The 14135-nt window shown below is 41.4% G+C and overlaps 1 protein-coding gene across 1 annotated transcript in view; it reads right to left on the bottom strand.

Annotated features, from left to right (window-relative positions):
* The window catches only part of TMEM47 (transmembrane protein 47), a 29360-nt gene extending 16067 nt beyond the window's left edge, over positions 1–13293 (bottom strand). The window contains exon 1 of the mRNA XM_068962312.1: positions 12984–13293. Coding sequence (XP_068818413.1) covers positions 12984–13209 — 226 coding nt within the window. The 5' untranslated portion in view covers positions 13210–13293. The remainder of the gene's footprint in view (positions 1–12983) is intronic.
* Positions 13294–14135: the final 842 nt, after the last annotated feature.

Genomic DNA, 14135 nt, shown 5'->3' with positions numbered 1-14135 from the left:
ACTTTTCTCTACTTTAAATATCCTCATATAGTTAAAATATGTTATTTGTTTGCATTTTGTAAAAAACAAGACTAAGGAAAAAAACTGGCCAACTTTCCCCTATAAAGGACCAGATATTAAATATTTTCGGCTTTGCAGGTCATGGCCTCTGTTATAACTACTCAACTCTACCACACTGTGTGTGTGAAAGCAGCCCAAGACAGTATGTAAATAAACGAGCATGGTTGTGCCAAGAAAACTGTATCTACAAAAACAAGTGGGAGGCTGGTTCTGACCCTCAGACTATAGTTTACTGACCTCTGGTCTATGCCTGTGTATCATTTTAAAATGCTAAACTTTCTTCTAGGCCTCTCAGACATAATAATTTCAAAATGAAGTCAATCTGATAAACGGACTAGTACAGGAGTACAAAGTGGTGCTTATCCAGCATAGCAACAGATTACTGCAAAACAATCCTAATCTCACATAATGTTCAATTTCCTTAACACAGTAATGCTTTATTTCATATGGGAAGCCAATAAAGTGCAAGAAAAACTACGAGAGGAATAAGAAGTATTAAAGGGGACTAGAACCTAATTAGGAAGAGAACCTCTTACAGCACAGGAAATAGTTTTAAAAACAGATGAATACAACCAGTTCTGACTTTCTTCTATATGTCCTATATTCACTTCGAGTATTGAGGCTGTAGCTAATGAGAAAGTCACTTCAGACATAGTGAAAAAAGAGCACCAATCACCAGCATCTCCACTCTTGTGATATTGCTACCCTTCCCTTTGGGCCACAACCACAGTTATACCGGCTCAGGCAGAAAAATCATTTTTATTTTCCGAGAGAGACTAGACTAGAATTGGGCCACATATGTCCTGGCCAGAAGCTGAGGCTGAGACTGCAGTACCGAGATTGGATCCCTGGTGAACAGTGCCAAGTTTGGGGATTGCTGTCACTATAACCATTTGGAATGAACCACTCAGGCAGGTTGCCCAGGACCAAAGCTTTAACTCACTGACCAGCTGAGTATCAATCAATAGGTTGAAAAAGTGGTTTGATATGGCTACCATAGTTAAGCAGGCTCAGGGCAGTTTTCAAGGTTTAGCACTAGTGTCGCTTTCAGCAAATAGCAACAGAATCCATTGTCAAAATATTAGGACCTGACTCATAGATAAAGTCAGGACTATGTAGATTGGTCTGATACCACTTTCCTCTTTCTTACTTAACAAAACTAGGAAATGGGGAATAAAACAAATCCAAAATACTTTTACAGATAACTACTAATGGCCATTAATTAATAGGTTGGGATTCCTGTTTACAAAGATATATACTTACTTATCTAGCAAATGTAGATTTAATAAGGATATATACATATAAAATGTTTTGTTATATACTATAGGACTGGGCAATTTTACATTAATAGCATAATAAATGACCAAAAATCTCTATGCGAATTGCTTTTTCCATGAGAAGGTTTACGTGCCACAAATACTTGCTATCCCATGTTCAGTATCTACAAAACAAAATATCATAAGATTCTCAATTTTTAGCTCCATTTCTTCAAAAAAATCATCTATTTTAAGTTCTCATAATTGGTTAATTTCTGTATCAATCTTAGTTCCCCAATTTTATAGCCCCCACAGTATTTAATCAGATGAAGCGTTAAGAGTCCTTAGAGATTTATTACTCTGCATTAGTTTTATACATTTCTGTAAATGATAAACTGATACTGTAGTGGAGCAGTGAACATAAACCAGCTCTGCAGAACATCAGTGGCCATAATACTGTTTCACAAACTGCAGTGCTCTGTTCAATTAAAATTGGTCATTGTTCAATGTCAGGCCAGCTGATTTGAAATCTGAGTCTGGTTTCTAACACCTGAGAGAATAAGTGATAATCGGTTTTGAGGAAATAATGTACAGCCTTGGTCCATAAACTGGTTAGGTCTCAAACAGGCTGGAAGGGATGTTTTGGAAATGGAAATACAACCTGAAATGAGGCTGCCATTTCAGGTTGTAGTTCCACCTAAGAGTATTTTGGCAAAACTGACACAGTGACACACTGGAGGCACTGGCACTGCACCTACAAAAGCCAAGGCTTCAGGTAAGTATGCACTTCCCTATGAGAGCTTTCTCTAACAGAAAATAAAAAGGAAAAGGAAAAAATAATAAAGAAATAAATATATATATATAAAATACACACACAGTGTTATAAGTTCCTTTGTAGTAAGAGAATAAAAATTGGGCACTTATCATAACATCAAGTCCAACATTAATATGCAACTCAGGAATTAAATTCAAATCCTCTTTCAAGGTATTTTTATTAGCTGGTGCCAGAGCCTCCAATGTCTATAAATGCTTTAGTATTCTGCAGAATTGTGCTGACTTACTTAACAGTCTAATACATGAGACTGGCCTGAAATTGCTACTGCATTATGAAAATTCTATGGGCCACATTACAGCTGCCAAATTGGAGACTTCACATTCCCTTGGGGAATTCATGGTCAAAATTTACTTCCGATTTTCGGGAAAGGCAAAATCTAAATGATGATACATTTTCCACACTCTTTGAGCCAAGGTCAGTGTACCACACCAGTGCCTAAAGCTTTCCACCACCTGTCTCATTTCAAAATCTTTACCTCATCAAACACTGGCTAATTTATTTAATTCTGTAGGTATTGTTTATACGCTAAGATGAGTTCTACATATGTAAATCCCTGAGCACACAACTGTCACTTCTTTAGCAAATTAGATATAATTAAAAAGTAATGAAGAAACAGATTTTTACCCTTATAAATTCAGCTCCCACAGCTGGACTGGGTAGTACTTCCCCAAGTGTATTCTAATGTTTTAATGCACGATTCTCACTATTCCTATAATTCTCATCACAAAGTAAAATATTGATTTTAATAACTTTTATAATTACATTCAAATTTGCCAGACAGGCACTTATATACTTACCTTTGAATTCTGCAAAAGAATATTAACCAAAATGGTATCTATAAGTGCAATAAAAATCAGTCTTCAACCTAGAAGAGTATTCTTTCCTATGATCTTGACACTGCCTCACAAGTTATCCAGAAGTTCTCTCTAAAGTTTAGTCTACATTTGGCCGATGAAATGGAAAACCAGAACCATTACTGAGGGACTTTAAACTTTGTTTTCTTGGCTAAGTTGCATTCTGACCTAAATCCATCAGCATTGCATTAATTTTCCACTGTTCCATGAGATACAAACAAAGGCAGCCAAAAGAAGAGTTTGGATTCTAACTTCAAAAATTAAAAGGACCATCTCTTTTCTCAAACAACTAACATCAAAACTAACATTCTTCACGTGCAAACAAATATTTATGGCCAATAACTCTGTGTCTTTCATAAAATGACAGAGGTTAGACACTGTGCAGCGGGCTGCAGAAAGTTAAGTGGAACGCCAGAAAGAACCTACTTTGAGACTCACGTTAATCAAGTTGGCAACAATACGATTTAAGTCTTACTCTTTAGGCCCATCTATGGATTAAAAAAATGGGTCAAAAGTACAGTACCCACCTGATTTTAAACACATAAATGACCCCAAGTAACCATCAAAATATATAATACAACAATTCTAATGACCAAAGTACAGGTCAATTTTACTAACATTTTGGTGGTAATTCTGGTGGTCTAAGAGTGTCAAACAGGCTATCAATTTTCAATATGTGACAGTTACGTTCAAGACATTTGAGTTGTTTTGTGTTGATGCTTGATGAACACACATTCTTCTTTCTTTATAAAGGGGCACTTCAGCTGCTTCACAGAATTTGGCGGAAATATGATTTATCATCTAAACACCATAACATATGGTGTTTTTCCCCCAAATAAAACCACTGTATACTTAGCAAACCATTGTGCTTAGCAGAAACCCTACTATTAGAGTATGTTTCAATATTTAGACAAGAAAGACAGACACCGTTACTGCTAATGACTGCTGTTTCTTACCAAGTATTATATCAGAAAGCTTACATCTGCATTTGATGGTAACTAATATTAACTAATGGATATTGGTATTTCTCAACAGTAATTACTAATCATAGTACATAAACTTGTGATGTGTTTGTTACATCAAAGATTGTTCCTTCTCCATTCTTTGGAAAAAAACCTAAGAAAGTTACAATTTGAATAACTTCATTATTTGGAAAAACAACAAAAAGAAAACCCATGCCAAGACTAAGAGTGGGTGACCTGCCTCTAAGCAACTAAAAAGCTTTTGTGATGGGTTTAGTGTAGCTAATAATAATCAAAGAGCAGATGGAAGACAGCCAGCCAGTCACCCACGATCAGTATTAAGACGCCCCTAGTAAATATGGAGGAACAAGTTTAGCAAGCTAATGCTCCCACCAGTTCCCTATCAACAAGCTTCTTTAGATGAGGGCCCTTCTTTGTCCCCCTGCAAAAGGTGAATTTATATTTATTTTCTCCTTCATACTACTTCGTCCATTTATATTATTTCATCAACTTGTTTAAAAGAAGCCGTTTGTTTCATTAATCACCTTGCTCTCACCACCAGAAAGACTGGTTGACTTTGTACCAGGACAAAGCCCACTCCCTGCTAGGAAATCAATGCATATGTTTCAACAAAGTTAACTCCTTGGATACATAAGAGGACATAGGAAAGACCCTCCCTGGACATTTCTCTCTTTAAGTCACCTCTTAGTGCTAGGAATAGACTACAGGTTGCATTCACAAAGTGCTATGCATGACAATGAACATTTGGTTTAAGGACCTTAAAACATGACAGAAAAATCCTTCGATGGAAATTTGAGTTCTTTCGTGGGTGTGCTTTTTCATGCATAGAGACTATGTGACTTGGGGTCCTAACTTCTATTTTGTATCATTGTTTTGCCTAACACATATATTTTATAAAGATAGAATCAAGATATGTGACATTATCTTGAAAAAATGGCTCATTAAACTATCATTTAAAATCTCACAACAGTTAATAAGCTGTTAGAGACAAAATAATCTAGACATATTTTTTCCTGGTTTTCTGGGAACCATGGATGCTTCATTTTTGTTGGGGTTATTGTTTTATTAATGAGAGTCTTTGGTGCCAAAAGCAACACTACAATAGAACAGAAAATTGATGGTCTACTAATGTCTCAAACATCCCAAACAAATATAGCAGCAAAAAAGGGTAAAGAAGGTGTCCTTGTCTAATTTTCAAGGGAGATGATCCAATACTTTGAAAAGACTGTTAAGATTTAACTGTCCATGACCTTTGGCATGTGAGGATGAAATTCTGCTTAAGGAAAAACCTGTCACTTGATAAGTAAGTGTATCTTTAAAAAAAAATAAAACCAGAATGCAGTAATAAGTTGATCTAGTAAAATTTATTTGCATATAGTCAATTTAAGAAACTTGCATGGCTGGCTTCCAAAGGCTTTTTTGGAAGTTGTTTTCAACTTAAAATTAAGTAGTTGTTTTAAAGTAGACGATCGTGGAGAAATTTAAAGAAAAATAATTTTTTGTTGATTTTTAAGGACTAGCCACAGCAACTGTAAAATTTGATGATAATAAATAAACATGATGATAATAAACATGTATGAGTCTACTTGAAAACTCTTTAAATTCCATAGGAAAATGAAATCTTGGATGATAAATCATCTTGTAAAAAGTAGATACCTATTTCACAGTAATCCTTAACTTCATCCAAAGCTCCATACATGATGTGCTGTGTGTGCTAAGTCGTTTCAGTTGTGTTCAACCCTTTGCGACCCCATGGTCTGTAGCCTCCCAGGTTCTTCTGTCCATGGGATTCTCCAGGCAAGAATACTGGAATGGGTTGTCATTTCCACCTCCAGCGGATCTTCCTGACCCAAGGATCAAACCCGCATCTCTTATGTATCCTATGTAGGCAGAAGGGTTCTTCACCCCTGGTGCCACCTGGGAAGCCCTTCCATACATGATGGTAGTCAACAATCCTTCACACACCTAGAGATAGCTATCTGCAATATCACTGGAAATTTTGAAAACCCATCCTGCAAAAATACTATGGCTAAGTACAATCTCTCTATTGAGTCTTTAATATTTTGTCTCAACTCATTTTTTTTAATCTATGCAATAAATTCAATTGAGCAAGATTATTTTAAAAAATCTTTTCTAGTCCAAATGTGGTATGATTCTGTGATTCAACATATGGGCAATTATCAAAAGAATCATGTTATTAAAATAATAAAAAAACAAGCAAACAAAAAACCTCTGCAACTCTCATAACTTTCTAGCACTATAAAATTTAACTGCTGTCTGGAATTTTTAACTTTTTAACACTGTAGTGCTCATGTACAAACCATTTCATCAGACTCATACAAAACTTTCTAAAATGGCAAAAATTTTATCATGCAACATAAAGTATCAAATTAGGAAGCCAGATGGGGGCTTCCCAGGTAGCTCAGTGGTAAAGAATCAACCTGCCAATGCAGGAGACACGAGTTTGATCCCTGGGTGGGGATGATCCACTGGAGAAGGGAATGGCAACCCACTCCAGTTTTCTTGCCTGTAGAATTCAGTGGACAGAGGAGCCTAGTGGGCTACAGTCCATGGGGTCACAAAGAGTTGGACACAACTGAGCATGCACACATGCATTCTCAATCAGTTTGATCCTTTTGAGACTATAAACCAAAAATGACTTAAGATGTTTATATACAGACAGAGAAAAGCATTGTCTGTTTGTAGGCAGGTTAGGTTCTTGAGTTCATTTCCTTCCAAATCCAGAGTAATCCCATACAGGTGACTAATCATTAAAGCCATGTGTTGGTTGAGGGCAGCTTTCACCCCAGCCAAATATTATTTATATAGTCGATTCAAATTTCTCAAAGAAAGGAGCTATGTAGTTGTCTTTTTTCTTCAGAGGCAATAAAGAAGGCGGATTTGTAGTTAGACTCTAGTGTCAGACTAGCAAACGTGGCCCAACGATATTTCCTATCCTACATGCTTTCCTACAATGTGACCTTGCCACTGCTCCATCAAGAAACAGAACCCAGTTCTCTTCCCCTGGAATCCGGGCTGTACATATGGCTCCTCTGATTTCCCAGGCTGGTTCTGACAGGAGACTGGTTCTTTTCCAACCCTTGCTCTCACTCAGGAAAACTACTCATCCTGTAAGAAGTCAACTATCCCGAGACCATGCTAGACAGACCAGTCCCAGCTGAGTCCAGCCTCCCAGCCATTCCCACCAATGTGTCAAACCTTGTGAAATTATTTGGAAGAGGATCCTGCAGTTCTGCATGTTCTAGTTTCCAGCCATTCAAATCACCCTGGGCCCCAGCTCCAGACATCCAAGAGCAGCGACAAGGCATCCTCATCACACCCTATCTTAATTCCTGACCCACCAAAGTCATGGACATTATTAAATAAATGTTATTTGACACCACTAACTTTGGAGGTGGTTTGTTTTCCAGCTGTAATAACTGGAACACTCTTGGAAAAAACCTGTTTCTACCACTGATTGAGAACTTGGTAAATGTACAAAAATGCCTAGCCTTCTTGCCTGGAAAATTCAATGGACGGAGGAGCCTTGTAGGCCACAGTCCATGGGGTCGCAAAGAGTTGGACACAACTGAGCCACTTCACTTTCACTTTCTTAATAATATAGGGGGTATCATTACCTACATTTCAAATTTATTCAATACTGGGAATAAGTGAGATGTCTGGCCTGGAATAGTACTGAATAAAAGGTCGATAGTAGGTAATAATTTTGTGATTAGGATCAACCAAGAACACTGTTAAATGCTGGGTCGTACCTTTCAAAATTTAAATTTGAGATGAACAACATACTTAATCATTTGGTGCGAGGAAGAAAAAAAAGTTTACCACCTAAGGAAGAAAAAGTCCTCAATTAATGAAAAAGAATGTATCATTTTGGGTTTGCTTCTCTGAATATACAATAAGGAAGAAATGCAACCCTAATGAGCACATATGTATGTATGTTTAATCTTTATGGCAAACCATGTGAAGATGTTAAGTAAGTTTTATGAGGTCATATAATTGGGAAGTGGCCAAGTTCAGGGCAGCTTGAATCCAAAGCCTCCCTCATGTATTCTTCACAACACTACTCTGCCTTCTTACAGGATTATGTTATAATATAGGATAGTTCATACAAACATTGCTGTGATATTCAGGTTATGTAATCCAGGGACTTATTTGAGAACAGTAGTCCATAGGGTGGAGAAGGCAATGGCACCCCACTCCAGTACTCTTGCCTGGAAAATCCCATGGATGGAGGAGCCTGGAAGGCTGCAGTCCATGGGGTCACTGAGGGTCAGACGCGACTGAGCGACTTCACTTTCACTTTTCATTTTCATGCATTGGAGAAGGGGAACCCACTCCAGTGTTCTTGCCTGGAGAATCCCAGGGACGGTGGAGCCTGGTAGGCTGCCGTCTATGGGGTCGCACAGTCGGACACAACTGAAGCGACTTAGCAGCAGCAGCAGCAGCAGCAGCAGCAGCAGCAGCAGTCCATAGGGTCTCAAAGAGTCGGACATGACCTAGCAACGGAACACCACCACCACCAAGCCCACTTAGGGAAATGGTGGAGTACTAGATATATTAGTGAAAAGGATTGTTGTTGTGGCTGTTTAGTCACTAAGTTGTGTCCAACTCTTTGTGACCCCGTGGACTACAGTATGCCAGGGTTCCCTGGCTTACTATTAAACTTGAAAGTGATTCTTCAAATTTATTCCTGACAGCAGGCAAAATCTATTGCTTGAAATATGCTTTTGTTTGTTTGGGTTTGGTTTTGAACTGTTTTATGAAAGGCCAGGCTTCTCACATATTCATCAAATCCCTTAGCTTACAAAGATTGATCTAAATGGTCCCCTGGAGATTACAATCATTCTATGATTGTGAGCAAAAGAGGAATTATATCTGCCCACAAATTAAAATGTCCTTTGTAAAAGTCAATCTGGGGAACTTCAGAATCTTAGGAGACCTTAAAAGAAAATCACCATGAGGATCTTGAAATGTTATACTTTGTTTTCTCTGGATTATTAAACAAGAAAGTTTCAATGCTAAGTGCTGCTCTTTGAATAATTTTCCATCAGTCTACGCCGTATAGGTTAAATAAATTCTTTTGTTCTAGTCCTGTTCTCTTTTAGGAAGCCAGAATAGAGTATAACTGTCATGACCTCCCCAGCTTGCCAAGCTATTTGTAAACATACATCAGTACAACTCATTTCAAGCAACAAGCTGAACCTTCCCTGGAGTAAATCATATTGTGAAGTTTTCCAAGGAAATTCAGTTTCCCAATTAAAGTATGGATTCAAAATATGCATACATGATACACATCTGAACTCAGAACCACTGTACCTCAAGTTTTCTAAGATTTGCAGGTGTTTAGACAGGTTTTCTTATAATGACTTTTAAAGTGGATTTTTATATCAGTTTTTAAAAAATAAGCTACATACAAAGCACTCTTAAAAGAACCCGTCAACTGAAAATAATAATATTCACCTGTTATTAGCATACAGTGCACTGCCATTTCAAAACTGCCAGTGACTCATGTTACAAATAGAGCTATTTTTAGGGCAGTGCATGGATGATGTTAACAATATTGTATGAAAAAGGCACTAACTATCTGATCAAGTATTTTGTGGATAGAAAGATAGATAATTGCCACTTGTTATATTCCAAAATTACTCTCAGTAAATTGTGTTCATTTGGCCATCTGCACGTACTTGCATTTTGCTTAGTCAATAAGTAACACAGACATCAAAAAAGCAATCTGATTTATATGAAATAGCTATGTATTTATAAATTTTATAGAAGAAACATAAAATCACCCAAAGAGGTTATACAGTATTTTTGAAGTTAAGTTTAGGGTCTCAGCATTCTGTATACACTGAGTAATCCTATTTGTACTAAGGATTTCTCTTGTAATTGCTATGGCTGTGAAACTCTATAAAAATTATATTCTAGAAAAAAGTTATCTAAATTAAATGTGACTAAGCAAATGTCTAAAACATTACTATCATTTAAAATAAATATTTAAGATGTATTAAAAGACCGCCAAAATCAGAAGTGGGGAAAACCATCCTTAGAAATTCTGTGGCTGACAGCCATATGAGGACTACCTATTCTAAACTTCCTAACAAACATACTTTTTCTTCTTCTTTTTTTTTTTCGTGTTTTCACTGTGAATACCAGTCTATTAGCCATTTTCTCACTGGTCTTTTTCGGAAATTTATAGCTTAAAGATGAATGCCTGGGCAGTCCCCCATAAACAGAATTGGGACACCAGAGAAAAGCATTACGGTTGACCGACACCAACTGGTTCATACTAGAAGTGCTGACGCAACCTTCAATACACCAGGACAAAAAAGGCACGGTTCTGCTTTTGCTTAAAACCATAAAACAGGTTATAAGCAGTAAACGACGCATATTTGGTACCAAAATTAAAAACGCACCTGTAAAAATAATGGCTGAGAGGAAAGTTTCTGTAAAAACTGGGCCTAAGTAGGACATACTGTCATCAGTAGAAACATTCCTGAAATTTCCCTTCTGTATTTACAAGCTTGCCTCTTCACGGCAGTTTTAATTCTAATTAAGACAAAGGTTTTTAATTAAGCCCTGAAGATGCTGGTAAAGGGCCTTCAGTAAAACTGTCCTTGGTGGTTCCTCCTGAGGCAATTCATTTCGAGAGACAATGAAGTGGATCTCTTAAAATCTTCAGAGAAGACACTGCCCTCCCTGCCTTCTGCTATTCAACACAGCAAACAGACTGAGAAAAGCTGCCTGCCCTTTGGAACGGGCAAGGAAAGAACTGCTCGTTTCACTTCAAGCTTCCCCCCTTGTTTCAGAATACTGGTGAACAGAAGCTTCAAGTCCACCAAACACTGTAAGAAAACAGACTTTGTAAAGTGGCGAGATGGAGCAATTTTCCATATTGTGTTTCCTTTCCTCCTGCACCCTCCCCACCCACCACCATGGGGAGGAAAAACGAACTGCTACTACATAAAGCAAGTCAAGAACTTGTTTCAGATAGCCTCCAATCAAACCATCTCCACCACCCCCGTTCGCTTCTGAGGTATACTTTTTTCCTAGGATGAAAACTATTTTCAGGAACGAAAAAAGAAATGAATGCTGGAGTATGAGTTTCTGCAAGAGGATAGAATAACAGGCTCAGAGGGGAAAAAAATCAGAAACTGTACCAGTCTCTGATTTTTACCTTGCAGAGTCCTATTATCACTATATTTGCATTAAGCTTGTGTCTCCCTTTTTCCTTGTTTAGAGAGGAAAAAAGCAGAGATAAATGGGTATGGAGGCAATTAAGGAAATTAGCAAACACTGCTGACGCTCAACAAACTCGAGCTGTCTTCTCCCCATTCCCCACATTCCTGGTCGAGAGAAAAGGATATGGGGCCTGAAAAGAAAATGAGAGTTGAAGCTCGTTTCTCTAACCTATCTGAAAAGTCTTTATGCAATAAGGGGGCTATTATTTCAGGAGACAGTGAGAAAGGGGCAAAAGATTCACGTTGCTAAGGAGACGTGCTGAAGCTGGCATTCCTACATAAATTTCCATTTCTACTGGAGTAGAGAAAGAAAAGATATTCTCTCCAAAGTTTATTTGGATCCCCTGGTTACTGAAGAAAGGCATTTTACCGATTTATCTTTAGTTGTAAACAACCAAGCCTGAAAGAATTAAAAGACCTAAATGTTGACCTCCCACTGCCAACCAGTCCCCTCCACAGTGAATTAAGCAACAAAGACAAAATCCTTCAATGGAAATTTTGAGGTAATATCAAAGAAAAAAGCCTTTTGTAAACACAATCAAATTTATGGAAGAAACTAAAGCAAGTGAACTAATTTCCCTTATAACAAGAAAAGAAAGACAAAAGTAAATCTGATTTTTGTGGCTTTCTTTCCTATTTCAACTTGCCTAGAACTTGACACGTTTTCAGTAAAGCTTTATAAACAGTCCCAGAGAAGACATGAAACTGTCACGAAGGAATTTAATGAGTTTCTCAGGGGTGCACGTGTAGGTGTGCAAAATCACAGCCAGGTCCTCTTTTATTCCCCTTTCTCTGCACTGACACCAGCAGCTGAAGAATCAAGATTAGCAAGGAATAGCGGTTTACAGGAAGAAATCCGAATTTTGGCAGATTTCTGCTAAGGGCGTAACTGGAGTGCAGGGGAAGGCAACCGGGGCTCAAGGAGAGAGTAAAGCAGAAAAGCCGGCCCCCTCCCCCGGGGACTACCTTCTCCATCCTCCACTCCATCCCTTTGCAGCTTCCAGTGCTGCCTGAGTAAGCCGCAACTTTCCAGGCATCTCGTGAGTACCTCATGCAGAAGAGAAAGATCTGGAGGACAGAGAAGGCATTTGGAGTGGGAAAGAAGGAAGAGCAACTCTTAACCAAGGACTGTGTCACCAAAAAAGGAAAGGAAATTAAAGCCTGTCCCTCTCCCAACTTTCCACATCCCTCAAAAATTTAAGGAACTAAAATCCAAACCGAAACTCATCGGGGACAAGCCAGATAAAGAGGAAGACAACAGACAGAAACGCGGGCACCAAGAGGTAAACTCAGGCAAATTTCTCCTAGAGAGAAGAAAGTGGGGAAGGCAGAGAGCCCACAGTATCCCGGTGGAGTTGGGACGCTTTTACTTTTTTTTTTTTTTTTTTTTAACGAGGGTGTGGAAGGCGTTGCATTTTCAACCCAACCACACGGTTCTCGCCTTAAATGATAACAATATAGCATACGTGTTACTCCAGAGCCGGAGGAATAGCCACGGAGGAGAGGGCTTGGGGCACCGCACTAGGTTCGGCGACCCGGACTGGGGAGTGGGGAGGGGTGGGGATCGGGGAGGTGGCTGGAGCCCGAGAATCCGCGAAGGGCCAGCATGAAGCGGACGGACTAGGGTCGGGGGACACAGAATGGGGGCTGGGAGGTAGAGGAGGTAGCCGTCCAGGCAGCGGGGCGCAGGGCGGTCCGGGGCGGGAGACAGGGGTCGCGGCGCGCCGGGCCCTCACCGCTGCTGAGCGTGGACTCGCAGTGCCAGATGTCCAAGCTGGCGGGTTTCCGGCAGGACTCCCACAGGGACAGGTAGTACTGGTGGTCGGCCGTGACCCAGGCCGGGCTCAGCACGGCCCCCAGATCCAGACACAGCGCCAGGAAGATGCACACCAGCCCGACCAGCTTCAGCGGGGTCAACACCGACACGCGCACCTCCTCCATGCCGCTGCCCGCCGAAGCCATGCCCCGGGCGCCGCAGCCGGCCCGCCCCGCGGGAGACGAGGACGCCAGGCGGGTCCGGAGAGCCGGGAGCCTGACCTCCCACGGAGGGAAGCAGCCGAGCCGCCGCGCGCGCGGGGACTCGCTCCCTCGGAGCTCCGCGCGCTTCTCGCCGCGCCGCGAAGGTGGGTGTGTGGGGCGGGCGGCCGGGCACCGGGTCGTAGGCAGCCGCAGCGATCCCGATCCCGCCGCGGACCCTCGCAGCCGGCCCCGCGCCGCGTTCTGCCCGCGCCCGCTCCGCCCCGGCGCTGCCCGGCTCGCTCGCTCCGCCCCGGCCCCTCCCCGGCTGCGGGAGGCGGCGCCGAGCGAGGAGGGGCAGCGGTCAGCACCCAGGCGGCGTCAGGCTCCGGCTCCGGCTCCCGGCTCCCCGCGCGAGAGGCTCGCGTCCGCCCCGCCCGTGCCCGGTGCGCGCAGAGCGGGTCCCTTCTTTCTCGGCCCCGCGTGCCTGGTGCGCGCTCAGCGAGCCCTCTATCCTTCCAGAGCCCAGTGCGATCCCTCCGCCTCCGAACCGCTGCGCTGGGCGATTCCTCGAAGCCGCGGGGGCCCCGGCCCCGCCCCTGGCCGCGCTTGCTCCGGGGTCGCCTGGTTTCCCGCCCCCGCCCCCTCCCGTCACGTGGGTTTCCTTTTCTTAGGGAGCTGGGGTGGGTCCTTTTCTAGAAGGCGTCAGCTGTAGATTCCTAGGTTTCCTGGGATGTGGCCACTGGAGCCAAGGGAGGGTCTCTCAGTGATATAACACGCCCCCTCCCGCCCTGCCAATTTCTCATCCCGGGGATTTGGAACATGGAGAAAAGTGACGAACGTACTCTCTTTTCAAACTCAGGATGGACCTAGTCTTGGAGCAAGTCATCTCCCCCCACCCCCCAGTTTTCCCTATTTCCTAACTTTCCCCG

This window comes from Capricornis sumatraensis, chromosome X, assembly GCF_032405125.1.
Source record: "Capricornis sumatraensis isolate serow.1 chromosome X, serow.2, whole genome shotgun sequence".
In the NCBI taxonomy this organism is placed as follows: Eukaryota; Metazoa; Chordata; class Mammalia; order Artiodactyla; family Bovidae; genus Capricornis; species Capricornis sumatraensis.
The sequence above is the reverse complement of the archived record's forward strand: the minus strand, read 5'-3'. Positions and strand labels throughout refer to the sequence as shown.